Source organism: Dunckerocampus dactyliophorus, chromosome 17 (assembly GCF_027744805.1).
Source record: "Dunckerocampus dactyliophorus isolate RoL2022-P2 chromosome 17, RoL_Ddac_1.1, whole genome shotgun sequence".
NCBI classification, from domain to species: domain Eukaryota; kingdom Metazoa; phylum Chordata; class Actinopteri; order Syngnathiformes; family Syngnathidae; genus Dunckerocampus; species Dunckerocampus dactyliophorus.
In genome coordinates, this window is record NC_072835.1 from 20347164 (window position 1) to 20364548 (window position 17385).

General features: G+C 42.0%; 1 protein-coding gene across 1 annotated transcript; it reads left to right on the top strand.

Moving 5' to 3' along the window:
- The first annotated feature begins 1819 nt into the window (after window positions 1-1819).
- LOC129169788 (ras-GEF domain-containing family member 1B-B-like) lies at window positions 1820-17317 on the top strand. Its single transcript, XM_054756534.1, has 13 exons — window positions 1820-2045; window positions 8825-9352; window positions 9445-9567; window positions 9947-10084; window positions 10712-10927; window positions 11377-11451; window positions 12856-12948; window positions 13031-13133; window positions 14033-14112; window positions 14221-14412; window positions 15611-15734; window positions 16494-16566; window positions 16649-17317. The coding sequence occupies exons 2-13, from the start codon at window positions 8831-8833 to the stop codon at window positions 16677-16679; spliced, it is 1770 nt and encodes a 589-aa protein (XP_054612509.1). The 5' UTR covers window positions 1820-2045; window positions 8825-8830; the 3' UTR covers window positions 16680-17317.
- The last annotated feature ends 68 nt before the right edge of the window (window positions 17318-17385 follow it).

A 17385-nucleotide genomic window follows, 5' to 3' on the forward strand; every position in this document is an offset into this window, starting at 1 on the left:
ATAACATTACTGATGCCGAGAACAGAACGCTACATATAACTTGTCTTTCAATACGGCATATTCAACAGGTAATTAATATTTTTTTGATATAGTGAGGGAGCAATATTCAAACCGCAATATAGCAAGGGACAACTGTACACCAAAATTTGCACTATCGCCAACCCCTACAGCAAAAGGAGAAACTGAAGGACGTGGGGGTCACTTTGATGACGCTTCAAGCTAAAATAAGATGCTCACCATCATTCTGTTCAGGGTTGATTTCACCGATATCAATATCCTTGATTTCATACGCCATCCTGACAGGAAATGTTCTTTAACAGCTCAGTGGTGTCAAAGATACTGTAGTCATCAAGTCAGAACCCTCAAGGTGAAGTATCACCGGAAGAGGGTGTACACACTCGCTTGTGTGCGAGCGTGTGTGTGTGTTTGTGTGTCCGTGCACGGACGTACTTCTGTTTCAATGCATTTCTAATCCACACACCGGGAAACAAGCCCTGGAGTGTGTGGTGCGTAGGTGTTGGGTGATTGTAATGAGAAACCCCTGCAGCCTGATAGTCAGAGATCATCTATTCTTGCCTGAACAACCATGTGTCACAATGGAAGAGGCGTCAACGATCAAAAACATGAATGCATCCCACAACTTTAGAGCCAGGCCATACTAAACTCCAGTGTTTATATAATTTGGTGTTTATGCAACAAAAAGGACAAGATTGAAGTGATGCTATAGTAAGTAACACAGCAATTTCTGTACATATTGCTCTTGTTGAAATATATGAAAACTGATGTCCAGTTTGAATTAAACGACAGGTCTTTGTTATGCACATGAATGTAGTCGCGGGTGAGTGAGAGTGCCGTGAGCTTGACTTTTGGATTACTTTCAGTCTTTGTGTTTGTTTCAATTATAAAATGTGTTTAAAATGTGTGAGAAGCAATCCCATCACAATCATTCACACGTGGCTACTTAGCTCGTGTGAATGTGCGCGTACATGGAATGGAAACCCACCCTTGGGCCGCTACCATACGTTATCAATTGAAGACACTGCAGATATAACTCTTATCAGTTCAAATACAGCTTCCAACCACTTGTTGGCAGTAACTTGTCAGTCAATTTAACAAGCTATTTTTAAACTACTTCACGAGCTGCATAACAAACTAACCTGCCATTTTACTCCAAGTCTCACACTGCTCATGCACTGCACTGCACACTCACACTCGTTGGCATGACAAACAATACTTCCTTGCATGTCCCAAGTAAGCCCCCCGGCCAGAGTGAGTTGGCTCCACATCCCTGGTTCTCCCCGCTGACGGCCGATGCCACCAGTTGCATCTACTGTATCATTCATCAGTTTGAGGGGGGAGGGATCACATTAATTGACTTCTTTTTCCTTGTCTTTATTACATGAATGAATGCAATGGTGAGTGAGTGTCATTTTGATTGAGAAGGTCCCGGATGTGAAAGTCAAAAAGACCAACAGAATAGCACCATTTCTGTAAAGAAGGTTTAAAAAACCTTACAGTACTACAACATGTCTTTATATCTTTAGAGTTGTAAGTGTGTCAAACGTTTTAACTTTAAGACGAGTAAAAAAAAAAAAAAACCAAAAAGGAAAACTTGCACCTTCTATTTCCCAGCTCTAACACAAACATGGGGTGTGAAAAAAACTGGACTGACTGCTAGGCAGCCAATCAGCACTTACCTTGATTTCGATTTTACACACCCTCTTGCGATTGGTCCACTTGGACCCACGTGAGACCCGCCTCCGAGCAATGATTGGTCAGGTTTCCCGGCTCTCTAGAAGTCATTTGAATAGCCCTTGCAGCGAGAGAGACTCACTACAAGTCGCCTCTGCTTGAAACCAACTCAAATATCACGAGAAGAGACACAGCGGAGCTGAGAGTAGCACGGATAACCCGCAAAAAAAATCATCTTTTAATTAAGTTTGGCCGTGTGGATATATGTGTGTGTGTGATAACAGGTGGAAAGTACGAACGTAGTTTGGCTAGTTTTGTTTTTTTACTTCTGCCGTGAGCTGCATCACATCAAGGTAGGTTTATATAAAAAGTGTGATTTTCTAATCATCAAGTGTGTGTTTAACTCCGGATGCTTCTTACGTTTGCTGCTAAAAACTTAACTGAGACATAAATATGTAATTTAAAGCGTGTTATGATCTGACTTTGTATACTTGTGGTGAACGCCCCCCCTCTGTTTTATACAGTTGTCCCATTAGTTGTTATTTGTTTACCACTGTGAATAGTCTATAATTAGGCTTGTGATGCACACACAAACAAACATGGCTCTCCAGCACCTGTGATGGGACTGTGGTTGCACAGCATGGCTTTTTCTCACAGTCAGCCCTTGACTTTACTGTGTTCTGACTCACTCACAAGCCCATAATGTGGAGCAGGCACGGTGCCCCGTGTGTGTGTGCGCGTGTGTGTGTGTGTGTGTGTGAGGGGGAGAGAGAATAACAGATTGTGTGTTCCTACAGGGAAAAGAAAAGGGGAGAATACCAAAAAAACACTGTGTACTCCGGGCCAAGTAGTCCTAAAAAAACACTTGAAAGGCTTTCACCATCTCCCTCTTATTTCAGCCTACCTGACAGACCGCATGAAAATCCTAAAATTATACCCTTAAACACTTAAATAATTTACATTAAGGCAGCCCTCAGTGCTCCACCTGTTCTAAAAATAATCCACTGCTGTCACCTTTTAAAGTGACACACCCTCACTCATTTTTAGTATGTGACGCATGTTGATGTTTGTCATATTTTCGGACAACATAACATGAGAGTGAGAGGGGAAAAGCCCATGTGCAAAGCTTAGGTTTGCTATATCCTCATAGGAGAGGCGATAATGTGTCTTTATCCCTCCTGACTCTAGGTTAATACTGTACTAGCCTACCAGATCGTTCGGGGGGGGGGGGGGCATAAGTGTGTGTGTCCAGCTAGCATTGGATGGTTGTCTCAAGCTGAGTTAGTGGAACTGGAATGTTAGACAGATCGGATAGCATGTAGGTGTCTGGAGACGGATGCAGGTTTTAATACTTAAGACAAGTAGAGAAAGAAGATATCAGGAGTGACGCTGGTGATCTGCTGCAGAAACTTGTCTCCAAATCAGTTGCCCGCCCCCAAAAAAAACATTAAAAAGAAGTCAATAATATATATTTTTAAAGTTTTTATGATGATGATGAGTGCCATGTTCAATATTAGTCACTTAATGGCAATGCTTCTCAAATAGTGGGGCGGACGGTGAGGTGTCGAGGGCGTGAGAGGCACGGGGGACCATACAGTCGTCCCTCGTTTATCGCGGTTTATTGGCTCCAGACACGACCGCGGTAAGTGAAGTAGCATTCAATATTAATTGATAAAAGGGGACTGCTGAAAAGTGTTTGTAAAATAGTTTTTATTTTATGATGGAGTGCAATTATACACCACTGTACTCTAACAGCCACAATAAGGAACTCAGCCACACATAAGTCAAGTGTACCGAAACGTGGCTTCTGCTCTCAATGGCACTGGCTAAATCTTTTCGCCCCTTCATTCCTTAGTTTTTCTTTGACATGCAAGGTTGATACATGGATGATTTGCATGCATCTTCGCGGTCTGTTTTGAAAAGGATTAGCTGCTTTGAAGAAACCGTACAGTATGTGATATGCTTGGACTTTAACCTCGTTTATTGGTACTAATACAGCTGACCATAAAGGGTTTTTTCCCTGAAGAAAAACAAGCTTCCTGCAGCAGCTTGTTAGTGCCAAAGTACAGTACGTGTGGTACAAAGTACAACGAAGATAGTGTTTCATTAGACTTGGCCGTACTGTGAGAAATAAAGAACACTGTTGTTCTGATAAGACATGCGCAACCATTCTCTAAATTGTACTTTTACACAGACGTAGCGTCACCGCTGTTCATTGGGACCAATTGAATTGGATGAGACCTTCAAATATAACAGATGGCTTGAATTTAATATAAAATAGACCTCAGTTGTTTGTGGATATCCACCTGCTTCAGTCGTTAACATGACTGATGCTTTATTCTGAGTTATTTCAACATTACCTTGTATTACAATATTCAAAATGTGAGGGGCCCCACCTTTACCTGGATCCGCACCAAAATTGCCCCACCCATGCTCAAAGTTTGTGAAGCAGTATTACATAATCTTGTTAACTAACAAGCAAACAGTGTTGAAAAGATAGCTGCAATGTCCAAAACGGGAGTAAATGTACAAAACAGTACTGTTGCCTTCTCTTATGCAACAGGTTTGCAGCACATGCCAGTTACTAGGTCATGTACTGTAAATGTTCACTGAGGTGAACTGGCTTCCATTAAGTGCAATTTATAGTCGTATGGCCCAGCCAGCTGCTTATACTTAACATCATAAAGTCACTATATTGTAGCCTGACGCTTGCTCCTCACAGTGTGTGCTTACCATATCTGCTTAGATCAGTTAATGAGTTTCGATAGGCCCATTTTTCATTGTAGCCAACACACATGCTCGTTTGTTTATGGCCCTTTTGCAAATAGAAGCGTGGCTGTGTCCGATCACAGGGTCACTGCAGATGATATATGTGAGGATAATATAAGTTCACACTTTTATCGCCAGACTTTGAGTGATGTGAAACTGATGCGAGCCTACAAGAGGCTCGGCGTCATACAGCCTGACGGTAGCGAGTGTGTGAAAGCTGCTGTGTGTGTGTGTGTGTGTGTGTGTGTGTGTGTGATCTGCTCTGATCTCTTCCCGCGGGTCTTTGTGCGATTGTTAACGCCATGACAGGACAGATAATACCTCCATTGTCATAGACCACCCCTTTTCATCCTCCAGCCTCCAACCCCTTACATAGCCGGCTGTACCTTTTTACATTTTTTTTTGTATATAAATCTCATAATGTGATTTGGACAAGGTAGCATCCCCAAGGTTTTCAAACTAACTGCAGTGGTGTCCGGCTGACACATACAGACTTACAAACAGTCTTAAAAGTACAAATGGGCACATTTCAGTCATTCAAGGATCTTAAAAACTTTAATGAACTCCAGTGAACGACTGAGACATGAAATAACACCCCTATAGTCACCTTTACAGTCATATTACCCAATATAGTAGACAATATAAGAGTAAATAAGCCATTTAAGACATAAATAAGAGTCATGCTCTTATGTGTTACTATAAATGTGTTCCCCTCTGGGACCTGAATTTCAGCTTTGCGTGAGTAATGGCTGCAACAGTAGCCCGTGTTTTTATTAGGGATTATTGTCCCTGTTGTGTGATAATGCAAACCTGCAATTAAAGCCTGTTCTTCCGGTGATCAAGTCTGGTCCTTGCGTACCTCGCTGAACATTACAGTAACATTACTGACACCTACTGACCAGTGTAGAATACTACATTTCATCAACGCCTTTGAATGCGTTATATTTGTATTTTAGTTCATTCAGCCATTTTTGTGCTTGAAAATGCTCTATTAAGGCAAAAAACTGGGTAAGATTTGGTTAAATATGGATTTGTTTTGACTAGTTATAGGCTGTATTCGACCACGAAGCAACACAATTTATTAAGTCATATATTTCTGAAAAAACGCAAGAGAAACCGTGAAAATTGAAGCGCGAAGTGGCGAGAGACGACTGTATTCGACTTGTTCAGAAAGCGGGAAGCAGCATTGTAGTCACTTTTTGCTTTTCCAGTGTTCATTTACTACTGCGTCTTTATGTTAAAGGGATGGAAGAACTCTCCTTCTGAATGTTCTGAGCTCCTATTTCAATGCCAGTGTTGTATTGAGTCGAAAAACGTGTGTGTGTGTGTGTGTGTGTGTGTGTGTGTGTGTGGCTGTCGCTCAACTTCCCACTGTATAGTTGACGTCAAGTAGTTGTTCCTTTGACTGCAAAGTAATTGAGACAAAATCAGCAGCCCCTCTGCAGGTTGTAGCCAACGAGTGCACTCCATTTTGCCACATAATTCTTAATAGACAGAAAAAACCCATTGGCATATTTACCATATTGTGTAAACATACCCTCAACCATCATCACTCCAAAACAGCCATGTGTTGAAACCACAAGACTGTGTTGTGTTGTTGTGTTTCCTTGAAGCACTTCACACGCATCCCGCTTGTTTAAATGCATTAGGAGATGACGTTAGCCTGCAGCTCTTTCTTTACGTTCAATTACTGACAGCACCGCTTACACTTTAACCTATAGAGGCGTTATTGTCTGCAGTGACATGAAAAAAAATGCGTCCAGATTACAGGGGAAATGTACTTGAAACGTTTAAATGCACATACAAGAGTTGTGGTTTTTAGTTTAGCCATTTATTGTGCTTTTATTCCCACATCAAACTACATTTCTGAGGCTGTAGCCTTTCAGGGTTTAGAATCCAGGAGGATGCAAACTTGAAATTATACTCCCAATGTCGTCATTAAGTTGTCTAGCCTACAATTTAGATCAAGAGTTCAAGCTGCAGTATGGAAGTAGTAACTTTCACAGGGGTCAAATTTTCAGGAATTCAGCCAAATGCTTTAGATGCTCTTTTTTTTCCTCTCTTACAAAGACCGTCAACCCATGTGCATTGGATTCTTATGTGGAGTTGACCGCCACTCTAAGGCTTTTATTGTAACTCGAGCAAGTTCAAGCCACAGTAATCTGTTAACTGAGTTAGGAGGGAGGGAGATCGTAGAGTTCACTAGACAAACTGCCGCTGCGCTGGCTGGCACTGGCATGGCGCCGAGTGTGTGTCTATGAATGTGTGTGCATGATGTTGGCTGAAGCAGACGCTCCTCTGTCGGGCCCATGATGGACAAACAAAAGCCTGCTGGATTCCCGCGGCCTTTTGTTTTCTGACACGGTGCATACGCACGTCAGTGTTTGAGGTATGTGTGTGTGAGCCGAGCGTGATTTCCACTGGCATATGGTCTTGAGACAGGATGAAGATGGCTCCAGAGTTAAAGCATGCCTGGGTGGTGATCTGGGATCAGCTTACCTTGCTCAGATCCAATTATCTTCACCATTAAGACAATAAAACCACTGCTGTCCCGAGAACTTGCATCTGTCCCGTCCCGCTTGTTTTGTTTTCCCCCTTTAAGATTGAACAACAGCTGACAAAAGTGCAATTGCAGCACAATCGTCAACCAAGGATAAAAAACATGTTTAAAGGTTGAGTGGATTTCCACAGGGGGGCTGTCTTCACCAAGTTCAAAGCCTGAAGGAATGCACAGAGGAGGGCTACAATTATACGACTTAAGCGTAATTACGCTAACACTTCTGAGTCTCTGCTTTGAGTGATCAGGTTGCGTGATATTTGCACAACCTGCGAATGCTGCTTAAAGATTGACCACATTCCAAGCACGCTATAGTCAACCTATTGCACAAGAACGGGATAAGCGTACACAATGACATAGAGAGTTTTTTTGTGAGTTTTGTCTCGCCAATAAGAGCATTTTCTCAGTTTGAACTTATTTTGGAATAAACCCTGCTGGTTACAATAAAAACAAAGCAAAGATGCAGTGGAGTTTTTCTTACCCTGTCATCCGGCTGACTGAATGCCATTGGCTGCTTAAAATCCTTCATTAAAATGCTGTATTTTAGTATCAAAAGATAAAAACAGCAAAACACTCTGAACTTTATCAATAAGCAATGGTGACCCTGTAGTTTTACTGCTTTGAATGTGAGTCTGTGTAATTCTGCTTTCCTCCTGTGTTTATACTTCACAGTCTAGCTTTTATTCCTAAATATGCCTCGCATTTCATGTATGAAATGTGGAGGTAGTCACCACTAATGAATGACAATGTAAGACCTACTGTAGGTTCCCAAAGTGGGGTACTCCAGTTGTCAGGGGGTACGTGAATAAAAATGAAAAACAATTAACACCTAACATTCACAATTACAAGTGCTCCTGAACGCCTCACGGCCCAAGGATAACAGAGCAGAAAGGAGACAGAGCATGAAGTTGTGTGCATCATATGAACAAATGATTATTTTGTGCATTAAGAGTGTTTCCTCATGAGGATTTTATTTATATTGGCGTGCCAATCCGCACACGGCCCAGCGGTGAAAACCTGTCAAAAATGAGGCTTTATCATTGCTTGTATGTATTTTTGTACACATTTTTTACCCGAAATTACTAGCAAAACATAATTCATTATGTTCAATATTTAAAGTGAATTAACATAAAAAGATTTCTGTTTTTGAAGTGTGCAGAATTAAGGTGTACATGGCAAATGTCTGAAGGGGTACGCCACTGGAAAAAGTTTGAGAACCACTGATGTAAGATAATCGATGAACAGATGAAATCGGGGTCACGGTCTAGCCTTTAGCCTGGTCGTCAGGCTAGCGCTATAGAGGCTAGCAGGCTAGAGAAGGCGTTTCTCCAAGCCGCGTCTACTTAATCCATCCATACTGCGTGCCTGTTGTAATACCAGTAACGATGATCTAATGATCTATGATCTATGATCTAATATTACCTCTAGCTCATTTACATTTGCATCTCACGACATACAACTATGGTGCGTTCATGGACAGCTGAACAAAGTGGGAAATCTCAGTGCTTGATGAAAAAAGTATCAGTGAAGCAAAAAGACATAAACATGTCAAAGCGCTGGACATTTGACCTGTATTATCACTTATTTAGAAATTGTTACCAACTTATGACGAATGAGACGTGTTTTCCGTGGAAAAAGATGCCTATTTTAAAATAAAATTCTAATAAAGAACCAAATTTTAAATCAGTTTTTTTGGCCAAAAATCCTCCTCACCCAAAAAATTGAATTGTGGGGGATCCACTGTAATTTCTTGCCGCGACATGTACAAAAGCTAAAAATTCCTTATTTATTCTGTTCTCTCCCCAGGTGATCATGCCTCCCACAACCCCCCCATATGCCGGAAAGTTTAGCTCTTGCGGCCTATACAGCAACAACAACTACCCGCAGCCTCACAGCCCATATCACCATGCCACCTGTGCAAGGCCCGCAAAGGAAAGCAACGTCTACAAGGGCGCCTACTCTGCGGCAGACAACCCGTACGACATACCGCACGCTCACCACACGTATTGCGGCGCACCTGTGGACTCCTCCAGCATGAAGGAGCATCATTACAACAGCAGGGGTTCCGCTTTGGACAACCTGTACTCCAGCGTGCGGCCTCACAGCCCACGCCAGCACAGCACTTCCTGTCCCGCGCGAGTGCACAGACAAACCAGCAACAGCAGCGGCAGCGAGCAGTCCTGTCGTAGCAACCCCGCCGCAAAAAGTCGGCTTTACGGACGCGGCATCACCGCCAGCTACGGGGAAATGTGTTACCATGACAACAGTTTGGTTTCAGCATCTCTTGAAGCGTTGATCCAACATTTGGTTCCCACAGTGGATTACTACCCTGATGTGAGTTACATGCACACTTTTTGTTGTTTCTAAATGCACTTGCCAACCTCACTGGTCATCACCATCCTATTCTGTGTCCTTCACATCATCAGAGGTCATATGTGTTTACTTTCCTGCTGAGTTCACGCCTTTTCCTGCACCCTTACGAGCTCATGACACGAGTTTGTCACCTGTGTGTGGAGCAGCAGCGCTCTGGAGACGCCCTGCTGGATAAGGTAGGTGGATTATACACACACCAACACACAATGTTCACACATCCTTTTTTTTGTTACCATGTAAACAGATTTATGTCCCCACGGGATGATGACGAATAGCAGCTACACACACACACAGTTGGCATCACTCTTTCCCACACATGCACACACATTTTTGGCAGGAGATATTTACTATTTCATAAGCAAAGAATAAAAGATGCTTCTTAATGTCAGTGGGGAAAAAACTAATTTAATGTTATATATGAGAAATATTAGGAACAAATACTTTAAGGCTCTCTGGCGCAGCTCGCACTAAATGCTTAAAGGGACATAGTAGAACGATGTAGATAGGACACAGCTATTACGAGATGTTTTATGTTGACATATGATGTTTGTTCAGATACGTTTCCGCGAAGTGGCGCCAAAGCTGGTGCAGCTGTTGACCGAGTGGACTGAGACCTTCCCATATGACTTCCGGGATGAGCGAATGATGCGTTGTCTCAAGGACATGACGCACCATGTGGCCAGAGGCGACGAGGTTAGTGTCACAACAGTCCGATGTTTAGCAAGCACAAGGACAGCAAATACGGCGGTGCCTTGGTTAGCGTCATTAATCCGTTCCAGCAGGTCCGACTCAATCCAACACGGACTTTAACCAAGGCAAGTTTTCCCATAGGCAAAATAATGTAAATCCAATTAATCCGTTCCATACACCTACTTTTTTTTTTAAACAAAAAACACATTTTATAGACAATAATTATGGTTTTACATGCAGAAAATGATGCCAAAATAATTGCCAATGGAAAACTGATAATTTAACATCACTTTTTGTTTTGCAAGGGGGGAGATTATGCTTGGAGGGCAATCCCTTTTTAACATGCACAGTTTTATATTCAGAACACAATGCCACAAACATGGCATATGTACATATTTAACATCACTTTTACCAAGTTTGGCAAAGAGGGAGGGGAGGAGAGGAGATTATGTTTGGAGGGTAATCCCTTTTTTTATACTACACCACACTTGCGTTGCACAAAAATCTGTTCAGAGAGGTCTGTTAAAGGCTTTTTGAGACACACTTCTTTTAAGCCACTAGGGGGCACTAACCTTCCTAAATTCTGCTTTGTATTTTATTTGAATATTTGAATTGCATTTTTGCCTCCAGTACTCATGGCGAGCCATGCAGCAGATGACCCATCGCCTTATCAAACGCCTGTCTGCTCTCGGCCAATACGAAGAGGCGATAGCTGCGTTGAACTCCGTGGCGACCGAGCGTCCCGCCTCCCTGAAGAGCAAAAGGGAATCAGCGCAAAGAAACGACATACTGAGCGTATGCGATGACCCCTTCGTCCTCGCCCAGCAGCTCACGCACATTGAACTGGTAAGCGCTTATTTGTTCTTTGTGTGTGTGTTTTGGGATTTATAGCATCTTATTAACTTTATACGCAGTTTCATATTAACAGAACCTTGTTTTAACCCAAGTAAATACAGTCAATATGCGGTCACAGCGGTGTGCAAAGACAACTTCGATAGACTTAAACGAAAGCTTTTATTTTATTTGGCTCTCTCAGTGAGCCACAAAGCAGAGCGTAATGTTTATTTACATTTTCCGTAAAAGTGAAATGCTTTGAGTCGATGCTTGTTTTTTGTGGCATTTTGTAAAAGCCTGTGTGACTGACGGTGTATGTGTGTGTTAGCCTTTCATTAAAGTTTAAACACACCCTCCTCATACACATTTTTCTTCATCACCATCTCCCTTATGTTATTACGGTTGTTGATTTTGTTTTTACACACACCCCCCACCCTCTTCATCCTGTGTTCCGCTCACAGGACCGGCTGAGTTTTATTGGGCCAGAGGAGTTCATCCAGACATTCGCCATGAAGGACCCTCTGGAGAACCATAAGGTAGGAGTGCAGTGACAGTTATCATGTATTGCGTCTCTGTGTGTCTGGATTTAAAACAACGTTACAGCAAGGAGAGTTGGCTGGCCCATTAGGCAATGCAGCAATCCCTCGTTCATCGCGGCTAATTGGTTCCAGACGCGACCGTGATAAGTGAATTAGGATTCCATCCATCCATGTTCTATGTCGCTTATCCTCACTAGGTATGCTGGAGCCTATCCCAGCTGACTTCCGTTGAGAGACGGGGTGTGAATTAGGATTCCTTATTTAGAAATGGAATATTTTCACAGTTAGAGCAGAGAAAAGCTGTTTATGACATTCATTTGTAACATTCTAAGAGCCCTCTCGACATGAAACGACACTCCTCTTGTCTTGTCAGAAATAACGCCGAGATCTAACTGGTTAGCTCGCTAACTCGCAAGCTTGCTAGTTAGCAGCGGGTCCCTGCAGCATACGAGTGTGTTGTAAACAAGGAATAATAAGAGTGTAAAGGTGACAATAGGGGTGTTATTTCATGTCTGGGGGGGCCCTCCATATAAAATCTCGCCTCGGGCGCCACATTGGGTAGGGCCTGCTCTGACAACCGCACTCGACTTCAATCAACAACGTGCTGCATGTGCTTTGTTGAGTTTGTAATTAACAGCATCAAATAACGCAAGCACTTTGTTTCAATATTTTCCTTTTCTATTTTTGTCTTTGGCCGTGCGTCTAATTTGCAGAGTTAATTTGCTTTCGAAACCCACATGAAGCATCCGCTTGGCTGACGTGTGTGAATTTTGCTCAACTTTTTTTGCGTTTGATGTCGCTCTTGAGAGCGCATCAAACGCACAGAGCCTCTCTGCGTGTGTGTGAGGCGCTCGCTCCCTCCCTGCCGTGCGGCGCTGCGAGTCAGCTGAAGGGTAGCTTGCAATCAGCGTTCTGCCGTAGCCCTTACCAGTTATACAAGACCCATTTTCGATCAGGGCTTTCAAGGTGTAGCACTGCGCCACCACTGTTGCGTAAGTATACCTGGCATTATGTCATCATGGACGGGTCAAGTATCGTTTCACAGCGCTTCATCACTTCATGCCTTTCTACATGCAGTACGTGTCTTTGGCAAACAAAGTCTCCCTAGGCCAGGTGACGCAAAGGAAAATGCAAATGAGATAGAAATACCAGCTGATGCGTCACTGACTTCATTGTGTAGGAGAGCTTGTGTGGGAGTAAGGACTCTGAAGATGCTGTCCAGCAGGAAGTGACAAGCAGGCACAGTCTTTTTATTCAGAATTTTGTACTCACTGGAGGAAAAACAAAAAAGAAAAGTACCAGTCGTCTGCCATCACAAATGCAGCAGCGTTCATCATAAGACTTGAACAATCCCCTCATCTTGTGTTTTCACCCACTTTCCTCTCTTCAACTTCTTCTCAGGGTTTCTTCCGGAAGCGGAAGACCAGCAACCTTGAGGCTTACGTGAGCTGGTTCAACAGGCTGAGTTTCCTCGTGGCCACGGAAATCTGCATGGTACTTTGGCTTTGCACACTGCGTCTTCCAAGGTGTTCGTGCGCAAAACACACTTCATGACGCTCGCCTTCTCGCGTTGCAGCCAATGAAGAAGAAGCACCGAGCACGGATCATCGAGTTCTTCATCGACGTGGCTCAGGAGTGTTTCAACATTGGCAATTTCAACTCCCTAATGGCCATCATCAGTGAGTTTGTTTTTTATACAAGTTAATACGAGGCCTCACCTCTACTGCCTTTTTTGCCCACCATTTCCCACAGAGGCTAACATTAGCCACCACTTGTCATGATAGCAACAGCTTCCTCCACCACTCACAAATACGCAGTGCTCATGAATGCCTCATCAGTGCATGGCACACACTGCTTATTATGAGGAAGAAAGGAGACAGATACGAGTTGTTCATTGTTGTGCGTGCATTCAGTGAACAAATAAACCACCCACACACGCACAGTAAAGATGAATGAAAGATCCCGTCTGTCTAATCTGTCTGTCGTGCTCCCACTCTATCCATTCTTCACAGAGCCTGAGTCACTAGCATGTGGCTAGTTTGTTAGGCGCACACTTTGGCCGTACCATAACTGAGACATTTTTAGCTATCGTTTTCTTCAGCAACCAAGTAATACGGAAACCCGGGCGTACAGAAATTGAGGTTCCACTTTATTGTTCTATCAACATATCAAATGTACTCATTCTGCCGTGTTTTCCTGGCGACGTTACATTCCTACCCTCTGTTGTCTAATGAACCTTTCAGACAGCATTGGTTTGGACCCCGTGCAGGTTTCTTGTTTCCACTGCGCCAACAGAAGCGGTCAAAAAGGCCACCACAGGGTTGCATTTTCACACAGCCACCATTTTCTCTGAGTTTGCAACTGTCACTTTGTTGCTATGGCCGCCTGCGTGCCAAAAGCTTATCAACATGCTGTCTTTCCCTCTGGCGCATCTTTGTGTGATTGATGCTGAAGGCTTGTCAGTGGCACGTACACTCCATTCCCACACTGCGCACCCTTTGTATGATTCGCTTTACTTTTTGGTTGACTTTTTCCTGCGGTTGTAAGTAAACGGAGACAAACTCTTTGTGTCTTTCAGCCGGGATGAACATGAGTCCTGTTGCCAGGCTTAAAAAGACCTGGAATAAAGTCAACACGGACAAGTTTGAAATCCTAGAGGTGAGAAAACCCACACGTGTGACGCAGTAAATGTCATCACGGACCACACAGTACACCATCAGCGCCTTATGCTTGCCTTTCTAACCACCTGCGACTGTCCTCATTCAGCACCAGATGGACCCGTCCAGCAACTTCAGTAACTATCGCACTGCGCTCCGCGGCGCCACTCAGAGGTCCGAGACTGCACACAGCGTCGAGGAGAAGATCGTCATTCCTTTCTTCAGTCTCCTCATCAAAGACATCTACTTCCTGAACGAAGGCTGTGCCAGCAGGCTGCCCAATGGACACATCAACTTCGAGGTTGGGACACGATGACGCTAAAGCGGGGTTGTCCAAAGTGCGGCCCAGGGGCCATTTGCGGCCCACGGCTGTTTTTTCATCGGTCCGTGGCACGTTCTAAAAACATAATTTAACAAGAAAACAAAAAAACCCCGGAAAAATCAGCAGTTGTTTTACAAGAATAAAGTCAACCTATTAAGACACAGAAGTTGTAATCTAACGACAAAAAGTCCTCATTTTTACTAGAATAACCTCATTATATTATGAGGAAATATAATGGCATTTTAGTAGCATAAAGAAGACATATTAAAGGAAAAATATGTCTTTTTAACTTATAATATTAGGAAAAAAGAAAAACTAAAGTTGTAGTTTTTTGAAAATTAGTGTGGGGAAAAAGTTCTAATATGGGAATAAAGTTATTATGTATTATTAGTTATTATATTACGAGATGAAAATTTACAAGAAAGTTGAAATAGTTGGAAAATAAAAATACAAAAATCAACAGCGGAAGTGGAAAAAACAGATGTAATTTTACGAGAATGATGTCAAATATTAGCTGAAAAAAGTTGTATTCTAACAAAAAAAAAAAACAATTTTTTTTTTACGAGAATAATGAGACGTAATGTCATTTTACGTCGAAAAGTCAAAATATTAAAGACAAAGAATGTTTTTTTTTTAAGTCGTAATATTATGAGGAAAAAAACTAAACAAAATAAAGTGCAAATTTTTGGAAAATTGGTTGGGAAAGTTATTATATTATGGGAATAAAGTTATAAAATGACCAGAACAACATTTAGAACAAGAAAGTTGAAATAGTTGGAAAATTAGAAAACAAAAAATTTGCAGCAGGTGTGGAAAAAAACAATGTCATTTTATGAGAATAAAACCAAAATATTAAGAGAACATTTGATGAGAATAATGTAAAGTAATAATGTCATTTTAGTAGCATAAAGTTGAAATATTAAAGACAAAGTATGTTATTTAAAAATAAAAAGTCATAATATTATGAGAAACAAACAAAACAAAAGATCAAGGTGACCCTTACATCCTTTCATTTTTCACTGTGGCCCCTGCTGGGAAATGTTTGGACACCCCCTGCACTAAAGCCATAATAATAGCAAAGCGTCGTAACACCGCCCCCTTGTGGATGAACACATCTCGTACAACTGCAAGCTGGTTCATTTTTACTCCCACCAAATCTGTTGTATTTTCCTTCCAGAAACTGTGGGATCTGGCGAAGCAGGTGAGCGAGTTCCTGGTTTGGCGTCAGGTGATCTGCCCATTTGACAGAGACCGCAGAATTCTTCAGTACCTCGTCACCACACCAGTCTTCAATGAAGACGGTACGTCAACCTGCCTTATGCTGCTTTAGAAAGCCCACGCTCTTCCACAGCCTTACAACCTTAGAGCCACGAGCATCTTTTCACATCAAGAATGAAGGTGAATACTATACGACTTCAAAAAAATTAAAAAAATCTTTACCTTTTAAAATGCTATCATTTTTCTTCATAATTTTACAGTTTGTTCTCATAAAATTAGGACTTTTTTTCTCTCAATATTTTGATTTTATCCTTTTTTTTTTCAACCACTTCAACTTTGTTCTTGTACATTTTCTTCTGGTAATTATGACTTTATTCCCATGATATTTGGACTTTATTCTCGTAACGTTGTAACTTTTTTGCAACCTCGTTTTCCAAAAGTTACAACTTCATTTGTTGTTTTCTTTGTTTTTCATAATATTACAACTTTTTAAAAAATAACGTCTTTTTTTGTTAATGTTTCAACTTTATGCTACTAAAATGACATTTTTCTCTTTTTTGTTAGATTACAATTTTTTTCTCTTAGTATTTTGACTTTATTCTGGCAAAATTACTTTCCATTTTTGCTGCTGTTATTTTTTTGTTTTCTTGTTAAATTTATATTTTTAGAATGTGCCACGGTCCAATAAAAAAAAACAGAAGTCTGTAAACGGGTTTTCTATGCTGTAACTACAGAAATGTTCCATTTATAAACAAGGAGAAAATTCACTTATCATGCCTTAAAACGGTCATTATGTCCCATGTGCAAGTGTTTCGTCATTGAGGTTGTGTGTGTTTCTCCAGAGCTCCACCTGGCGTCTTACGAGAGCGAAGGACCAGAGAACAACATGGAGAAGGACAGCCGTCGATCTCTTCGGTGGGTTTTTTTTAACACGCCGCTTAAACAAAACCTGCATGGCGGTCACTGTCGTTAAAGTCGCGTTTTCTCCCTTTTAAAGATCATCTCTGCTGCATCGAGAGAATCGGTGATGAGGACGATCCCTTCCGCTCTATACGTTGTAAATACACACACGGTCGTACCTGCTTACGGGCATCAAACCCTCCCGTCCCACCCAGTGGACCGCTCGTACACCAAGTGGACAAACTGCTTGCAGGAAGTGGACAGTCTGCCTCGTTGTCTTGTTGAATGTGAGCATGTACACAAGCACGGCTCTAAATATTCCTCAGCGCACTTTGACCGTGTTTTGGTGAAACAATGGCGTGACGTCATGCAAGCTAAGCAAAGCACTTCCTCGCTTCATCAACGAGGTTTTATGTGCGCTATCAGCCATCTTCCTCCAGTATTCCATTGTATTTTGTATCAAGCATATAACGATGAATGTTTTCACGTATGTTGTAGCCATGCTGGTGAACGTGTGGATGTGAATGGAGCACAGCTTTAACACTAAATAGGAAACAAGTCGTCTCCTCTCGTCATCTTCATTTTCTTTCTTCGTGTATATAAAAAAAATGTCATTTTTTGTTAGAAATGTTTTGTAAAGTGCTTTTTTATGTTGTCTTTCCTGTGTATTTTCTGTCTCTGGGTACTTTTACTGAATTCTTTGTGAAAACAGAAATATATATATTTTTTCTCCCAAATAAAGAGGATAACAACCATACACTGCATCTATGTTGGTGTTAGCGCACATAGAAAGAAACAAATGAAAGATTCCTGAGTGAAAACAACACCAGGATG

What these genes read in the sequence shown, in the direction of transcription:
- LOC129169788 (XM_054756534.1), top strand. Translation starts at nt 8,831, where the DNA reads ATGCCTCCCACAACCCCCCCATATGCCGGAAAGTTTAGCTCTTGCGGC. An exon ending in TGGCCACGGAAATCTGCATG is followed by an intron (nt 12,949 to 13,030) that starts GTACTTTGGCTT and finishes CTCGCGTTGCAG; the next exon opens with CCAATGAAGAAGAAGCACCG. An exon ending in ACCAGTCTTCAATGAAGACG is followed by an intron (nt 15,735 to 16,493) that starts GTACGTCAACCT and finishes GTGTTTCTCCAG; the next exon opens with AGCTCCACCTGGCGTCTTAC.